This window comes from Nothobranchius furzeri, chromosome 6, assembly GCF_043380555.1.
Source record: "Nothobranchius furzeri strain GRZ-AD chromosome 6, NfurGRZ-RIMD1, whole genome shotgun sequence".
Taxonomy (NCBI): domain Eukaryota; kingdom Metazoa; phylum Chordata; class Actinopteri; order Cyprinodontiformes; family Nothobranchiidae; genus Nothobranchius; species Nothobranchius furzeri.
Window position 1 is genome coordinate 33237595 of NC_091746.1, and position 17912 is coordinate 33255506.

Genomic DNA, 17912 nt, shown 5'->3' on the forward strand with positions numbered 1-17912 from the left:
CTTTGCTTCTTTTTTAACTGCTCCAAAGCAGAGAATGCACGATTCATGTGCAAAGAGAATTATGTGAAGAGGGTTGAGGGACAGGTTGAGGACATTTTAATACTTTGAACAGGATCCAGTTATTGGGGGGGGGGGGGGGACTGTAATTTTCAGAGGCAATAAAAATATATTGTTTTTTTTTTCATTTTTACAAAACTTTAAATTTATTTGAAGAACATTTGAAACAATATGGCAAAAAAAAGTCTATCACATATCCCATACCTCATCGTTAAAGATAATTTAGAGCTGTTCTGATGCTTTGTTCTGATTGGTTCTTGTTCTCACCATCACAGATGAAATGTCCTCTGGATTATCTCCATCTAGGTCAAACTTAAATGTCACCATCTTATTGTTGTGGGTCTGCAGCTGACACTCAACCACCCGATCCACCTTATCAGAAACCTGAAGACCCAGAACACAATCATGTTTAAGGTCTTCTCATGTACAGTTTATAATGGTGTAGGTCCAACTCACCCCAATGATTCTCAAACGAGCTCGGGCTCTTCTCCTGAACTGTTTTGTAGCTTCTCTAGTAGCAGCTTCCTGGTTGCCTCTATCTGATTGGCCATCATTGGTGTCACTCAAACCCGAGGTTATGTCAGAGGAGTAGCTTAAACAGAAGAACACCATCAGAACTTTAAATTTGTATCTTTAATTGAGAATACCATTCCTGATGCAGCTCTATGATGTAAGTGGAGGTCAGTGGAGGACTTTACCTGTCAACAGGTGAAGAAAAGCCACAGGCTGATCTTGGTGGAGGTCTCTCAGCATTCTGGGAAACAGCAATGCTCTGCAGGAAAACATTGTTAAAATTACACCTCCAGTAGAGTGCAGCAGACATGGTGTCACACAGCTTTCACATGCTATAACACCTAAAATAGAGGGGACGTTCAATGTTTCTGATTCATTAAAGCCAATGGTGCCTTTCACTGTAGCTAAAACAGATTGTGACGTTACGTTGAAATTCACTTTTGGGAGGTAGACAAACAAGCACACATTTTGCATGGATGCCTATATATTTGAGTTGCTCTGATCATCACAAAGTTGTAGTTTTTTGGGAAGATACTAAGCACTGCTTTTGGGTTTTTTGCTAATCATATTAAAGATACCCAGATCAAATGTTGGAGGAGGCATTTTTTGCCCTTTTCCAAAGCCGAGTAAGGACCACACAGCTACAGTTGTTCTATTTATTTTGCCTGTAGGAAAGGTCGTACATCTGAGAATGAAGAGCAATGCTCACAGATGTGGAGTTATGCAGAAGGTAACAGTGTAATCAAAGGGGCCCAGCTGAATGTCTGGGCCAGACAACATGGCTATCCAAACGTGGACAAAATAAGGCTTTAGACCAGAGGTGGGTGGTATGTAAAAAGTAGTGATTAGCGGTTGGGGGTGAGACACTGAAATTTAAATTTACCTATATCAAAATGTATGTCTATTACTTACTGTGTCAATATATTTGGTATTAAAAAAAAGAAAAGATGTGTATAGGTTACTGGCATTAATGTTCCTTTAAGATGCTGTGCCCAGAACAGTGCCCCAGTAATACAGTCATTTTGAGGGCCTCAAATTCCCTTTTGAAACAAAATAATCTTAGGCGTCCAGATGTTTGAACGCCTTTCATTTTCATGAGTGAAAGGTCCAGGAGATTTGTGAAGAAAATAAATACACAGGTGAATTGGACAGACATTTTCCGTCATCCCAGAGCTTTCATTTTGTCTTCATTAAGCTGCTCTCTAAACCTCCTCCTTTTTTGCATGGTGAACCATTTATATATGAGGGATTTTGTTTGTAAACTTTAGTGTACCTAGTATATTGATAGCAGAACATATGGATTTTGTTTTTGCCACCCAGCCCCTCGTGCATGTGCACAAAGATGAAAAAAAAATCAGCATAACTCCTTTTTAATGACCGATGTCAACTGTAAACTAGGCTTTTCCAGGAAATCCCAAACAACTGGATCTGCATTCTGATCAAGTTAAAAATACATAACTGTTGACAGATATGTTTAACTTGGGATCTTATCAGGTGCAGATGATAAAAGATGTATGGTTTAACCATGCCCCCGCCTTTCAAGGCCTCCTTTGCTCACCTTTGGGAAACGCAGAATGGGCAAAGGTACTGTTTTGGAAAGGGTGGGGTTCGGGTCAACAGGAGATATTTCTGCCTTTTCTGCGATACTGGAGAGCACAGTGGTCTCACAGTTTGCTGTCAGGGCAATAAAACAAACAGTTAATATCAGTATGATGTACGGGTTTATAGAAATAAACACAAAATATTGCCATTTGAAATAAATAGCTGACAGGCAGTAGAAGATGGGGACATCTGTGTGGTCTTTTTGTCTTCGTCCACATCTCTGTCTTCTTCTGCTCTGCTGGAATTGCCAGAACCCATTGGGCTACTGCTTGAAGACACCACTGATGTCCCTGCTGTCCACAAAGTTGTGGGCGGAGCCATTGTCCTTAGTTTTGTAGGCGGGGCTGTCATTACGTGAGTTGTGGACACGGTAGCTTTCAAAGGTGTGGTGGGTGGAGTCGACATTCCAAGGAAAAGATCCTTCTGTGAGGTTAAAACTGAACATTTTAATCTAAAATCAAACAAAAAAACACTAAACAGTTCTGTGAATACTACAGAGAATACTACTACTAGCAGTAGCTCAGGAGGTACTGCAGGTTGCCTAGTGATAGGAGGATTGCAGGATCGATCCGGTTCAATGCTGTTGTGTCTTTGGGCAGGACACTTCACCCGACTTGCCTGTGTTGGTGGTGGTCAGAAAGGCCAGTGACGCAAATGTCAGTCTTGCCTCTGTCAGAGCACCCCAGGACGGCTGTGACAATGTAGTAGCTTACCATCGCCGGTAGTATGTGAATGTGTGAGTGCCTAGAAGAGAGCTATATAAATCGAATCAATTATTATCAGTGTCAGCACTCTGCCCATATGCTTCATGCACTGTGAGTAGGGCACCAAGTGACCAGGAGGGCTCCAACTGATCAGGCTATGCGCTGGCCGATATGGAGCGGGTCAGTCAGACTCGCCGTTATGGAGGATCTGGCAGCACACGTGCGCCCGCCTCCTTCCTTCATCCGACAACCACTCTAGTGGCATGAGCCACAAAATGAGACTCAGCTAAGGGCACCAATGTGGCCAGTGCCGGGCCTGATTATTACTACTACTAATAATAACAGTACCTCTTGTATAATGCCTTTCTAGGTCAGGGACTGTAAGTTCCTTGATATTGCTATATTGCAGCCACACCTGTCCTAGGGGCAGAGGTGAGGGTGCCACATAATTGGCCCCACTGTTCCCTCCAACAACCACCATCAGGCAAGAAAGGGGGAAGCGTCTTGCTCAAGGGCACAGCAAATTACATGGATGGAGCCAGGGTTTGAACCAGCAACCTAATGTTTAAAGGGCAAAATCTTTTGTTACCCATAACAAAATTACCTCAGGAAAAACCATGAAATAGTTTTTTTATAAGGCATTGTAAAAAAAAAATTAACTTTTTTTTTATCTTAGAAAAAATGTATGCTGTTTCTATGACAACAACTATAAACTCACCTGACTGGCTGGCCTTCCTGTAGCAGATGCATTGAAGGCAGATTCTAGTTTCTGATTGGCCAGCCCAGGTTGCCGGCCGGCAGGATCAGGATCTTCTTCATTGAGAGCTTCCTTCTGGTTGTTGAGAGCTTCTTCTTGGAGGCGGCGCTTTTTGTCTCGCTGACGCTTTAGCTCCGTCACTCTGTGTCTGATTGCTTTTGCTATTACCTTATAGTCTGACTTGGATACAAAGCCCAAGATCACCTGAGAGACCAACATAGAAAGGTAAGACCAGCTGCCAAGTTTTATAATCTTTCTCATAGCATTGGGGTGAAGATACCATCTCCTGGGCAACCTCCTCGGGGACGTCTTTATATAGCTCAAACAGGAACTCTATTGCATCGTGGTCTTTGTATTTTCCCAGAAGCTTCTTGTTGTCATCCATCCGTAGCCAAAGCTTCAGTGCTTCTTTCGAACCATCATCTTCCTCAGCTAGCTCTACATGGACACCTGTCTTCTCCTGAAAGAATCTGTGCTCCAGCAGTTCTGGGACTGTGAACCTGGAGGAGCAGAAAAGTTAATCAACCTCAAGTGATCTGCTGTATATACAGTGTGGCAAAAATTATTTAGTCAGCCACCGATTGTGCAAGTTCTCCCACTTAAAATGATGACAGAGGTCAGTAATTTACATCATAGGTACACTTCAACTGTGAGAGACAGAATGTGAAAAAAAATCCATGAATTCACATGGCAGGATTTTTAAAGAATTTATTTGTAAATCAGGGTGGAAAATAAGTATTTGGTCACTTCAAACAAGGAAAATCTCTGGCTCTCACAGACCTCTAAGTCTTCTTTAAGAAGCTTTTCTGTCCTCCACTTGTTACCTGTATTAATGGCACCTGTTTGAACACATTATCTGTATAAAAGACACCTGTCCACAGCCTCAAACAGTCAGACTCCAAACTCCACTATGGCCAATACCAAAGAGCTTTCAAAGAACACCAGGAAAAGAATTGTAGACCTGCACCAGACTGGGAAGAGTGAATCTACAATAGGCAAGCAGCTTGGTTTGAAAAAAATCAACTGTGGGAGCAATTATCAGAAAATGGAAGACATACAAGACCACTGATAACCTCCCTCGATCTGGGGCTCCACGCAAGATCTCATCCCGTGGGGCCAAAATGATCATGAGAACAGTGAGCAAGAATCCAAGAACCACACGGGGGACCTGGTGAATGACTTGCAGAGAGCTGGGACCACAGTAACAAAGGTCACCATCAGTAACACACTACAACGGCAGGGAATCAAATCCTGCAGTGCCAGACGTGTTCCGCTGCTGAAGCCAGTGCATGTCCAGGCCCGTCTGAAGTTTGCCAGAGAGCACATGGATGATACAGCAGAGGATTGGGAGAATGTCATGTGGTCAGATGAAACCAAAGTAGAACTTTTTGGTATAAGCTCAACTCGTCGTGTTTGGAGGAAGAAGAATACTGAGTTGCATCCCAAGAACACCATACCTACTGTGAAGCATGGGGGTGAGAACATCATGCTTTGATGCTGTTTTTCTGCTAAGGGGACAGGACGACTGATCCGTGTTAAGGACAGAATGAATGGGGCCATGTATCGTGAGATTCTGAGCCAAAACCTCCTTCCATCAGTGAGGGCTTTGAAGATGAAACGTGGCTGGGTCTTCCAACACGACAATGATCCCAAACTCACCGCCCGGGCAACAAAGGAGTGGCTCCGTAAGAAGCATTTGAAAGTCCTGGAGTGGCCTAGCCAGTCGCCAGACCTCAACCCCATAGAAAATCTGTGGAGGGAGTTGAAAGTCCGTGTTGCTCGGTGACAGCCCCAAAACATCACTGCTCTCGAGAAGATCTGCATGGAGGAATGGGCCAAAATACCAGCTACTGTGTGTGCAAACCTGGTAAAGACCTATAGTAATTGTTTGACCTCTGTTATTGCCAACAAAGGTTACGTTACAAAGTATTGAGTTGAATTTTTGTTATTGACCAAATACTTATTTTCCACCCTGATTTACAAATAAATTCTTTAAAAATCCTGCCATGTGAATTCATGGATTTTTTTTTCACATTCTGTCTCTCACAGTTGAAGTGTACCTATTATGTAAATTACTGACCTCTGTCATCATTTTAAGTGGGAGAACGTGCACAATCGGTGGCTGACTAAATACTTTTTTGCCCCACTGTACGGAAAAACAGACCGCAAATTAACAATGGAGTCTGTGTTTCCCTGTTGTTCCTGACAGTGAACTAACAGCAATCTGTTACCTCTCACTGCTCCTGGTCTGGATGCAGCCCTCTATGAGCTCCTTCAGTTCTGGTACTTGTACCTTATAAAAGCAGTCTGGTTTGGTTCCCTGCAGGACAAACTGAAAGTCAAAAATGTCGATCAGTAAGTCAGCTGACCTGAGGTGGGTATGGCCTTACATTGGTGACCTTGCGGTAGATCTGGGCTGCGTTTTGACACTCTGAGTACGGATACTCGGACGTGGCCATCTCTAACATGCACATTCCAAAGGCATAAACATCCACGGCCTCGTCATACTTCTCTTCATACATCTCTGGAGCCATGAACTCAGGAGTGCCTGAATACATCACCGGTCAGAATATGAAGGCACATGATTGCAATGCAAATTCCTCTGGCCTTTAGTAGCACAAGTAATTCTGTACCAATTACACTCTTGGCGAACGAGGCCTTCTTAAGCGTGGCTAGGCCCAGGTCTCCAATCTTGACCGAGGCAGTGGGCCCGTTGATGAAGATGTTGTCACATTTCAGGTCTCGGTGCAGAATGGGAGGTGAGCGTGAGTGAAGGAAGTGAAGCCCCTTCAGTATCTGGATGCTCCAGCGCTGCAGCAGTTTCAGCTTCATGGGGCGAAACCTTCGCACATACCTGGACAGGTGGTGGGGTGATTGTAAGACATAGTTCCAGTGCTGGGGGCGTGGTCAGCCACTGACTCTGTGCTCTCAGAGTGTGCTTGGGCGGATGAGATTTTATGTTTGTCTGGATCTATCATTTATTGTGGATTTTAACTAACTTTTTGGTGGATCGATTAACTTTGCAAAGTTGTGGCAATTCTTTTGCCTACTAATGCAGCAACTGCTGGGAAGATGCCATTACCTACACAAGTGAACGTCTACTGTCACTATGTCCAATAGCTGGACACAGACTGTGGTGGAATTTGGTGGACTGAAAGCTGGTCACTGAAGAGAAAGAAAAATACGAAGAAAAGGGGCTATGGAGGAGGAGTGAGGCACCGACTCTGGAAACACCAAAGCCGATTCTCACTGCCGGTTATCACCCAGCTAACGTGTGCTCGGTAAGCAACAAGCTAGATGAAATACCACTTAGACCAGTTCCTACTGTAAGTTCAGACAGAGCAACCACGCCTTCAGGGAGTATACGACAATACGCGTGGACAGAGATGGGTGTACCTCACTCAAATCTGTAGAAGGAGGTTATGCATGGTTGTTGACAATGGATAGGCAGCACAGTGAGAAGGTGTGCACCCCGTTTTGTGAAATATTCATTCTCACTTAGACCTTTTTATTTACCCAGAGAGGTTGGACCAACAACTATAATTCTCCTATATGTGCCCGGACCAAAGGCCACCAGAGCAAGGACTGTGGAGAGTTATGAGGCACTCACCCACTCTGCTTATCAGGCTGCTCTGAATTTTCTGCGATTTTAATTGATGTGACTTATTGAAGCACCTGCCCAATGTTCAGCAATATGTGGACTGGCCCACTCGCTTCAAATGATCTATTGATTGCTGCTATGGCAAACATTTCTGGAGCATTTAAAGCAAACTTGCCACTAAATAAGTGCATGTGTGGTCTAAAACTTGTAAGGAACAACTGAGAGACTGCTGCGAGGATACAAAATGGGAAATATTTTTCCAATTTTGTAAAGACTCCATAACTTCTTATTAGGGATTTTCAACATCATCGGTTTACCATTAAAATCAGCTGATATTGGCAAACCAGGTGTAATGTCCAGAAATGGTCAGTTCTCACCTACATATTGACCTACATGCCATCGGTCATCTACAGACATGAATCTTCCTCTGTGCGTCTCTTAATCTTCCAAGTTGCAGGAAAAGATTCAACACCGCGTGTTTACACTCAGATTGTCAACATCATGCTCCCTTCTCAAGGTCCTTCTGTGCCAAGCCTGTCTGCTTATCTAGGCCGTCCTGCACAGAAGAAAGGACTGAACTGTTATAATAGTGAATGAACAATATGGTTGAATGAACAAATGTTATACAAATAATAATAATATCTTGATTAATCTGTGCTTGAATTACTGAAGTTTGAAATTAATGTTATTATTACATTGAAAGATGTATATATATGATGGTCAGTAATGTCTGATATGACAAGGTAATCATCATCCACACTCAGATACAAGGTTCATTAGAGATAAATTAAAGTTAAACGTCATGACATATAGATATTTTCTTACTCACAAATCAGAGCATCCTGTATCTGAAAGAAGGCGTGATGTTCTGAGGTTTGCTTGTTAACACCCCTTAACATGACACGTTCCGATTAGACAAGTAAACCATAACATGAGAATATTAAAACAGAGCTCCCTTCACCGTGAGTTAGTTCTAGAGAAAGTTATGGAACGGCCGTTCGGAGCGAAACCTCTTTAACCCAGAGCATTTTTGACAAGCTGTCAAAACCCTGCTACACGCTGAAGCTGACACAGCAAACGGTTCCTGCAGAACAAAGCTGACACAGTTCAGACTACCTAAGAGTCCTTCTAGATGCAAACGATTCCATCTATCTGTTGTGACTCGGGAAACATCTCTGGACTGGAGAGTAGGTGCTGCGGTTAATCTACTGAACCTCGGAGCTCAGAGGTCATCCGACCTTCCTGACCTCCGGATCCGTGAAGAGGGTCTTCCAAAAGGGTGAGGTAGACACAGCATGGATCGTGTCTGATGTGGTTTTGATTGATAAGAATCAACATCCTAGTTTACGCAAACCAAATTCTCTTTTTTTACACCCACAACTCAGTTCTTCTAGATATGAAGGTTCTGATAACCTCACATTCACACATACAGGTGCTGGCCAGTCAATTAGAATATCATCAAAAGGTTGAAAATATTTCAGTAATTCCATTCAAAACGTGAAACTTGTACATTATATTCATGCAATGCACACAGACCAATGTATTTCCGATGTTTATTACGTTTAATTTTGATATTTATAGGTGACAACCAATGAAAACATCAAATCTGGTATCTCAGAAAAATTGAATATTCTAAAGGCCAATGAAAAAATGTTTGTTTCTCTAATGTTGGCCAACTGAAAAGAATGAACATGAAAAGAATGTGCATGTATAGCACTCAATACTTAGTCGGGGCTCCTTTTGCCTCAATAACTGCAGTAATGCGGCGTGGCATGGACTCGATCAGTCTGTGGCACTGCTCAGGTGTTATGAGAGCCCAGGTTGCTCTGATAGTCGTCTTCAGCTCCTCTGCATTGTTGGGTCTAGCGTATTGCATCCTCCGCTTCACAATACCCCATAGATTTTCTATGGGGTTAAGGTCAGGCGAGTTTGCTGGCCAATCAAGGACAGGGATACCATGGTCCTTGAACCAGGTGCTGGTGGTTTTGGCACTGTGTGCAGGTGCCAAGTCCTGTTGAAAGGTGAAGTCTGCATCCCCATAAAGTTGGTCAGCAGCAGGAAGCATGAAGTGCTCTAAAACTTCCTGGTAGACGGCTGCATTGACCCTGGACCTCAGGAAACAGAGTGGGCCAACACCGGCAGATGACATGGCACCCCACACCATCACTGACGGTGGAAACTTTACACTGGACCTCATGCAACGTGGATTCTGTGCTTCTCCGCTCTTCCTCCAGACTCTGGGTCCTTGATTTCCAAAGGAAATGCAGAACTTGCTTTCATCAGAAAACATAACTTTGGACCACTCAGCATCAGTCCAGTCCTTTTTGTCCTTGGCCCAGGCGAGACGCTTCTTGCGCTGTTTCTTGTTCAAGAGTGGCTTGACACACGGAATGCGACACCTGAATCCCATGTCTTTCATGAGTCTCCTCGTGGTGGTTCTTGAAGCGCTGACTCCAGCTGCAGTCCACTCTTTGTGGATCTCCCCCACATTTTTGAATGGGTTTGTCGTCACAATTCTCTGCAGGGTGCGGTTATCCCTAGAGCTTGTACACTTTTTTCTACCACATTTTTTCCGTCCCTTCGCCTGTCTGTTAATGTGCTTGGACACAGAGCTCTGCGAACAGCCAGCTTCTTTAGCAATCACCTTTTGTGTCTTGCCCTCCTTGTGCAAGGTGTCAATGATTGTCTTTTGGACATCTGTTAAGTCAGAAGTCTTCCCCATGATTGTGGTGCCTTCAAAACAAGACTGAGGGACCTTTTAAAGGCCTTTGCAGGTGTTTTGAGTAAATCAGCTGATTAGAGTGGCAGCAGGTGTCTTCTATATTCAGCCTTTTCAGAATATTCTAATTTTTTGAGATACCAAATTTGGAGTTTTCATTAGTTGTCACTTATGAATATCTAATTTAAATGTAATGAACATTGGAAATACATTGGTCTGTGTGCATTGCATGAATATAATGTACAAGTTTCACGTTTTGAATGGAATTACTGAAATATTTTCAACCTTTTGATGATATTCTAATTTACTGGCCAGCACCTGTAGTCACCATACATCACATCCCATCCACCTAGATTCATCCACCACAGTAATCTTAGTTAACTTGTCATGTTTTTAATTGTTTGGAAAATAAATTCTTACTTTTTATAAACCTGACTCTGTCTGGATTGAGACGACGTGTGCTTGATCCCTGAAAAAGCAAAGAATCCTAGAATCTTCTGATTAAACATCCAAAGACCAAGCAGGTTGATATTCTATATTTATATAGAATATCACAGCTTATTGCTCATAAGTAGAGGTAATATATTAAGCTTAACAGCAACAATGTTTACCCTCTACATGGGGAATTGAATACATTTTACTGCATATTTGAGAAAACAAACTGTGAGTGCTGAGTTGTGGAAAAATCTTCCTACACAACTCCCAAAAAGTACTAGGGAGCAGGATGTTGCAAAAAGCATCTTTAATCTAAAACTTAATAAGGCCTCTTGGCTAGATGGCCTCAAAGTCCGTCTGTTAAAAGACTCTGCTCAACAATTAAAGGGAGTTTTCACACAGTTATGTTGATATCTTCTAAATTGGAGGAAGGCACCAAAAGCTTAGAACTTTTCAATAATAAGACCAGTTGAATAAAAGCTGGGTGCTAATGCTCCTCAGGATTTTAGACCCATTGCCCTAGCATCTGTATTGGGTCAACCATCTAAAGTTTGGTTTATGCTTGATGCGTCTGCGAGGTTCGCACAGCTCCGTGCGGCAAAATTGCATCATTTTAACAACCACGCCCCTCCACCTGGCCTCCGCACGGCCCAAACTTTCCGCACTGCGCACCTAGGAAATTTTCTAACCACGCAGACGGTCGAACACAGAAAAACATGGCGGACTGGCAAGAACTAGTTATGGCAGAGGTTTATAAATACAGACATTTGTATGATTCAGCTCTGAAAGATCACTGTGATCAACATGTTGTTAATAATTCTTGGAGAGAAATAGCTCGCACTGTCGGAAAAGACGAGGACACTGTTAAAAAAATGCTGGAATGCCATGTTGTAAACAACAGTAATTTTTACTTCTACTATGGTGTAGTGTTGGATGCATGCCGTAGAGCTCCATGCTGCCCCCTACAGTTTGGGAGAATATTGGCTAACCGCAGAGACAAGCCGCATGAACCATAAACGCTGCAAGTTGTGAAGCGTGTTCCATCCGCGAGCCGCATCACCAAGTGGAAAGTGAATGCGTCAAGCATAAACCAAGCTTAATTCAGTGGCTGATGTGCTAGACCTGTTCCAAATTTGCATCCAGAAGTAAGACAGGTACTGGGGATGCTGTGCTGACTCAGCTGAATAGTTAGGGTTAGTAACTGTAAAACATAATAAACAACAAATAATGAAAAACAAATCAAATAGAAGTGATAGGAGTAGACTTTTCAGGTTCTGGTCTCACGTTTTAAGGGTTCCAGACGTCATGAGCTCCGTCACCATGACAGTGCATTTCTGGCCCCTTGGCCCTGACTTCCAGGAATCAAAGAACCTCACAATATTGGGATGCTGCAGACCTTTGAGCATCTCCACTTCCTCGCTGAAACGCTGGCGCTCAGATCGGCTCAGACGGAGAGTCTGTCAAATGCAAACACATTCATTCATTCATTGACCTTGTGAGAGAAAAGCTGCAGCATGAAGGACACCGAGCCCTCACTGAGCTGCTGCTAATGAACTGCTGACATGACAACACACTAAAGTCTTGCGCCATTTGTTTAGGATCCAGTTCCTGGAGACGACAAGGGCTTCAGATTCCTTTGGTCAAGAACGACCTGATCGGACCAAGCAGCAGTGAGTCAGCAAGTACAATTATTCTATTGAAGTCATAAAAAAATACACATTAGAAAAAGAGATTGCTCTTTTGTCCAACTTGATTAAATGATGCTAACACAGTTAAAATGCTTTTTGTTTCACTCAAAAAAATTCAATTAGTCTCAATTTTTATAGTTTTAACAAAAAAAAACATCCAAATTTTTTTGCTACTTGTTGCCTTTATTATTCAGTTTAATTGTAAGTTGTTTGTGATTTTCTTTCACTAAAAGTTGAATAACTTCTTCAGCAGATGTTTATTAACTTAATGTGAGAATAGAAGACTTAAGTTCTTCCAGTTCGAGCCAAAAATAAACATTTCTGATCAGTTTGTGTGTGTGTGTGTGTGTGTGTGTGTGTGTGTGTGTGTGTGTGTGTGTGTGTGTGTGTGTGTGTGTGTGTGTGTGTGTGTGTGTGTGTGTGTGTGTGTGTGTGTGTGTGTGTGAGGGGGGGGCACTGTGAATCAGCAGTTTGTTGAAACCTACGCAGTATCTGAGCTTATCACATGGCTGCTGCTGGTGATACTGCATGCACACACACACACACACACACACACACACACACACACACACACGCACGCACGCACGCACGCACGCACGCACGCACACACACACACACACACACACACACACACACACACACACAGGGGTTGGGCATCATTTGATTTTGAATTATTCGAATTCCTCCTTTTGATTCCGGTTCCTATCGATTCCCAATTGCAATTCTTTCAAAACATGACATGCTTTAAATGAGCTAGCTAACCACAGGTCCTACTTGATGAAATAATCTTAACTTCAACATGAATTTCAATTCTATGAACAATTCCATCACTTCATTTAGACAAAAACATGTTTTGGAGAAAAAAAGAAAAACACTTGCAGCACAACCAGTGTGTTTGTTTCTGACCACAACCAAAGTCTGGAAGAAGCCTCTGGGATGAGAGGCTAAATGTCTCTAACATATCCAGAAACATCCAGCTGTTTTCAGCTAAAACTCTCAGGATGATCATGTCCAGGATGACTGAGAACTACACCTCCATGCTGCAGCAGCATTCAGTCAGAACAGAAACTTAAATGTAGCTGCTGTCAGTAACAATCTAACAGATTTTAAACATTAAACCTCTCAACAGGAATAGTTCAGAAAGGAAATAAAAAACGTTATTTATTATTATTATTATATTTTATTGTGGTAGAAGCTGGTGTGGTCCACCACGGAGAAGTTTCTCTAGCATGATGACTTTAATCTACAGGTTATTGTTCAGCCTTCTGACGCTCACGCTCACACACACACACACACACACACACACACACACACACACACACACACACACACACACACACACACACAGAGTGTTGGTGAGTGGCTGTGTCTGACTGCTGATGCTCGGTGTGTGTTTTTGTTTCTGCAGTGAGACAAACTCACCTCACACCGTCCAGAGTTAGTTCTTTAAAGCTTCTATTAAATCCACCGTGTTGACGTATTTTAACAAGTTTCCTCTACACTGCAGGAGTTAAAGTTTACATTACAGAGTAAAAGTTCGGCAGACGCGTTTGTTTATATTTGACCGCTGTGCACCAGGTGGGGGGAGGAGGGACTTGCGCTGCTCACAGACAGCTGGTGTGATCAGCTCTGAAAGCCTTGATCACAATTTGCAGATCACGTTTATTTTTCACGAAGATCGGCTGCGGATTCCCATTCTGTCGGTATTCTAGGAATTGAAAAAAAAAAACGGAATGATTCCGGGAAAAACTAACAGTTGGAACCGGTTCCAATCTGCTCGAAGCCCAACCCTACACATCATTATTATAAATGACTGCAGAAGTTTTTTAACATAAGTGTATCCTATACCAGATGAGAAGAACTCTGGTACAGATGTTCCCATGATGGATTATTATTTGTAGATCAGCATCTAACAGTTTACATCATAAGCTTGATGTTCCCTACCACTCTTCTATTCAGTTTGTAACTAATGCTCTATTTAGCACTCACCAGTGTTCTCTTTATTCCTCTATTAAACGTCCTTGTATGCCCGTCGTAAAATCCACTGGTTTACGCTGATTTATGAAACTCTTCTAGGTTTGTCTCCTGCTTGTTTGCAACAGTTGTAACATATTTCATCCACTGCCCATAAAACTGGATCTGCTGGTCTGATTTTGCTATTATTTCCTAAACATCCTTCTGTATTAGGCTTGTTATCCCTTCGGTCTGCTGCTGCCAGATTGGAATGATTTAGAGAAAACTTTAAAACTGAACACGTTCATCACAAAGGATCTCTGATCTTTTTACAGATATGTGTGTTTGTCCTTTAGCTAACCTGCCAGCTATCAGTAACAGCTTTTGTATCTGAGTATTTTTAGTTGAGTTGTTTTTGATGGGTAAATAAAGGCAGTGACACAAACTCTCGAGGGCCTGAAGAGTGCTCTGACACTGTCGTCTCTCATGCCTTTGCACAAAATACTTTTTTGGTTCAGGCTGGTTTTGGTGTGACCTTCGTCACCCTGTCCTTGTTCTGCTCTCCCTACCTATTCCACCTTCCTCAGGATCCACTGATTTCCCTCTTTCCTTTTCACTCGCTCTCTTTCTTTGAATGTTTTAATCACAATTGTCTATTTTTGCTCATTTAAAATTTATTTTTAATCATTTTCTAAATTCTTTTTTATATTTTACATTTTTTTGTTTTTGTGAAGCGCCTCGTGATTTTTATCTTGAGAGGCCCTATAGAAAAGATCTTTTCTTCTTCTTCTAGTGGAGCCGTAACAAACATGACGACAACTTTGAGATAGTAACAGGTCGTCTCAAAGGGCCACATTCCACTCATCAGATGCAATTAATTTAAAAGTTCATTAATAGTAATTTTTTAAATTTTAGTGACTGATTGTGAATACAGCTTGACTGTGAGGGTTTGGACTTTTAAACTGATATAATCATGTAAAACAGCTGTGTCTGAACTAAAGTAGAGAACAACTTCTGTTTTAGTTGTGTTGCATTGTGAAAGACAACAATCTTTGCACCACAATGATGTTGATTTAATGGTAGAGGTACATAATCATATCTGTTTCCAAATGTGTCCCGATATGATAATAATATCAGTATGTCGCCCAACCCTAGGTGTGTAGCTAGGTCTTGAAAATGCCCTGAAAAATCATTTCAAGAAAAGAGTTGGAACCCTGCCTTGATACAATTTGTTCTTTCAAACCAGGTGATGGTTTAACCAGCTGTTGGTTTGTTGGTCCAGGTGTTTGGTGATGATCCAATCGGCTGATGAGGAATCTGATCCGTCACATTGGTCCAGCTCAGCTACTGAGACATCCAGAACTCAAGAGCTGTCACCATCTTCACACCCTGGTAAATTCCACCCTCTGAGTAGAACCAAACTTTTTTTTTCATTTTATTGTTGTTGGTGCTGGTGTGTGTGTGTGTGTGTGTGTGTGTGTGTGTGTGTGTGTGTGTGTGTGTGTGTGTGTGTGTGTGTGTGTGTGTGTGTGTGTGTGTGTGTGTGTGTGTGTGTGTGTGTAGGTGAGAGAGAGACCTGCAGCTCACACCAGGCAACCTCCACGGTGGTCTCAGTGTCGAGGCCTCTGTAAACCGTCTTGAAGGAACCACGTCCTATCTCGATGTTGAACTTCAGGAATCGTCCATCAGGAGAAGAAGCCACCGCCTTCATTTCCTCTTCATCCCGCTCCTCCTCTTTCTTTCTCTGCCAAGGTAGCTCCTCGCTGACAGAGTCAGACAGGGTGAGGCCTGTGTCATCACTGGAGTCCCAGCTGATGTCCGGAGCTGCAGGAGTTTTCTCTGCAGCATCTGATTGGCTGGCAGGATCAACCTTTGGTGTTATCATGGTAACAGGAGGAAGCGGAGGAGAAGCACTAGGCTTGTAGTCCTCCTCATTTTCATCATCTTCTTCTTCAGGTCTTTTATTTGTAGTGTCGTCTGGAGTTGAGGCCATCATGGCCTCCTGAATCGTCTCCTTGGTGATGGTTGGAGGATTGGGATGTCAGATTAAATTGTCTGTGAATCAAACAATGTGAATCTGATTTAGGTTCAATAGACATTTGAAAGAAAAGAAAAATCATAATTTAAATGATTTAACAGTTCAATGATTTTATTGTGATTAATCATAATATATAATGGTGATCACAAATGGTAGACAATTATTAGAAATAACATATTCACATTTATTCATTATATTTTAGTCAGCAGTTTCACAAATGTGTTCATTAGATTTTTATCTTTAAAATGTTAAACAACTTTCCAGGTCCGAAATGATCAAAAACTGTTAATTAACTCAACCCTGCTAAATAAATAATTATTTTATTGTTTCGATGTGTTCTATTGTGATTAGTTCAAGTGCGTTTTATTGTGTGTTTAACATCTTTTACTGAGTTTTACAGTGCTCTTGCTGTGTTTTCATTAGTTTTATTGTGTTTTTAATTCTTTAGCAAGTTTTGTGGAGCACTTTTTACTGGTTTCGTTGTACTTGATTTTTTTACTGTGTGTTTCCATGTTGACTGGTATGCTCATTATGTTTTACTGCAGTATAGTTATTCTATAACAGCAGAATACTTTAGATGTGATAAAAAAAACCTTATTAAGAAGTGAGTCAGGAGTGTTCTGCCTGATGTTTGGTGTAAACAAAGATTGTTTTTCTATGTGTTTGTGTGTGTGTGTGTGTGTGTGTGTGTGTGTGTGTGTGTGTGTGTGTGTGTGTGTGTGTGTGTGTGTGTGTGTGTGTGTGTCTGTGTGTGTGTGTGTGTGTGTGTGTGTGTGTGTGTGTGTGTGTGTGTGTGTGATGTACTCACTGTGTGTGTATCCGCCTGTTTTACTGGAACTAAGTGAAAAAAGTTCTGGATCACAGAAGAGCCTGAAGTTTCGGCCAGGGTTGTTCCTCTGATACCAGTCTCCTGCTCCTCTGGTGAATTCTTACTCTGTGATCTGTGAAGCGCTGCGCAGCCCGTGCTCTATCAGCTCCAAACAGACACAGCGAGCTTCTGCAGGCCCCGCCCCCAGGCACCTGTCACCTGCCTGATAGGAGCGAATTCACGTGATCTAGAGTCCTGAGTTATGCCTGATCAGTGTCACAGAGAAGAGAGAATTCGGACACCTTTTTATGGAGGTGCGATCATTTAAAATGGAAATTTTGTTTTTGTCAACCTTGCCAACAGGAAGTTGTGCACTGTTTGGTGGAGGCTGTTCTTGCAGAGGACTGATAAATACTCCAGGTGTTTTTTTTTTCAATCGAAGTTATTTGATTGACTATCTTTGTTTTCCTAAAATTTTCGAGATGGAGCTAGCCTGCTACCCGTACCTCCTTGCAATGTTTCTGTCAAGACATGAAAAGGAGAGAAAGTAAAACTATAAAAACAAATGCATAAAAAAGTTATAGCCCAACAATCATCGGCATGCAGACTGACAGCAGGAACAAAAATGTTTTCATTGATGATTGACTGGACTATAACACTGTTAGCTACTTTTCAGCACATAATACAACCCTCCAGTTGTGTGTGAAAGTGCTGCAAATATTATTATAACTCTTCTTTTTCCATCCATCCATCCGTTTTCAGCCACTTATCTGGAATCGGGTCACGGGGGCAACAACCTAAGCAGGGAGGTCCAGACTTCCCTCTCCCCGCAGCCACTTGGGCCAGCTCCTCCAGGGGAAATCCTAAGGTGTGCCCTGGCCAGCCATGAGACATAGTCCTTCAAGCGTGTCCTTGGTCCTTCTCCCAGTTGGACGTGCCCGGTAAACCTCACCAGGGAGGCGTCAAAGAGGCATCCTGACCAGATGCCCGAGCCACCTCTACTGGCTCCTCTTGATGTGGAGGAGCAGCGGATCTAA

The 17912-nt window shown here is 42.5% G+C and overlaps 1 protein-coding gene across 6 annotated transcripts in view; it reads right to left on the reverse strand.

Annotated features, from left to right (window-relative positions):
* Positions 1 to 17011, reverse strand: part of LOC107390303 (serine/threonine-protein kinase WNK4) — a 40050-nt gene extending 23039 nt beyond the window's left edge. For 3 of the 6 annotated variants that reach the window (XR_011520831.1, XM_015966932.3, XM_070552129.1), the window contains exons 1-13: positions 16876 to 17011; positions 15606 to 16084; positions 11673 to 11845; positions 6267 to 6487; positions 6024 to 6181; positions 5865 to 5953; positions 3914 to 4133; positions 3595 to 3837; positions 2340 to 2595; positions 2129 to 2244; positions 756 to 829; positions 514 to 649; positions 325 to 441 (exon numbers count right to left, since the gene is read on the reverse strand). Coding sequence is in view for 5 of the 6 variants with exons in the window: in XM_015966932.3 (XP_015822418.3) it covers positions 325 to 441; positions 514 to 649; positions 756 to 829; positions 2129 to 2244; positions 2340 to 2595; positions 3595 to 3837; positions 3914 to 4133; positions 5865 to 5953; positions 6024 to 6181; positions 6267 to 6487; positions 11673 to 11845; positions 15606 to 16025 (2223 nt within the window). In the remaining variant the exon portion in view is untranslated. Of the gene's footprint in view, positions 1 to 324; positions 442 to 513; positions 650 to 755; positions 830 to 2128; positions 2245 to 2339; positions 2596 to 3594; positions 3838 to 3913; positions 4134 to 5864; positions 5954 to 6023; positions 6182 to 6266; positions 6488 to 7611; positions 7763 to 11672; positions 11846 to 15605; positions 16085 to 16875 lie in introns of those variants that run through there. The other 3 variants (XM_070552128.1, XM_070552127.1, XM_070552126.1) reach the window with 3 other exon arrangements.
* Between the last annotated feature and the right edge of the window lie 901 nt (positions 17012 to 17912).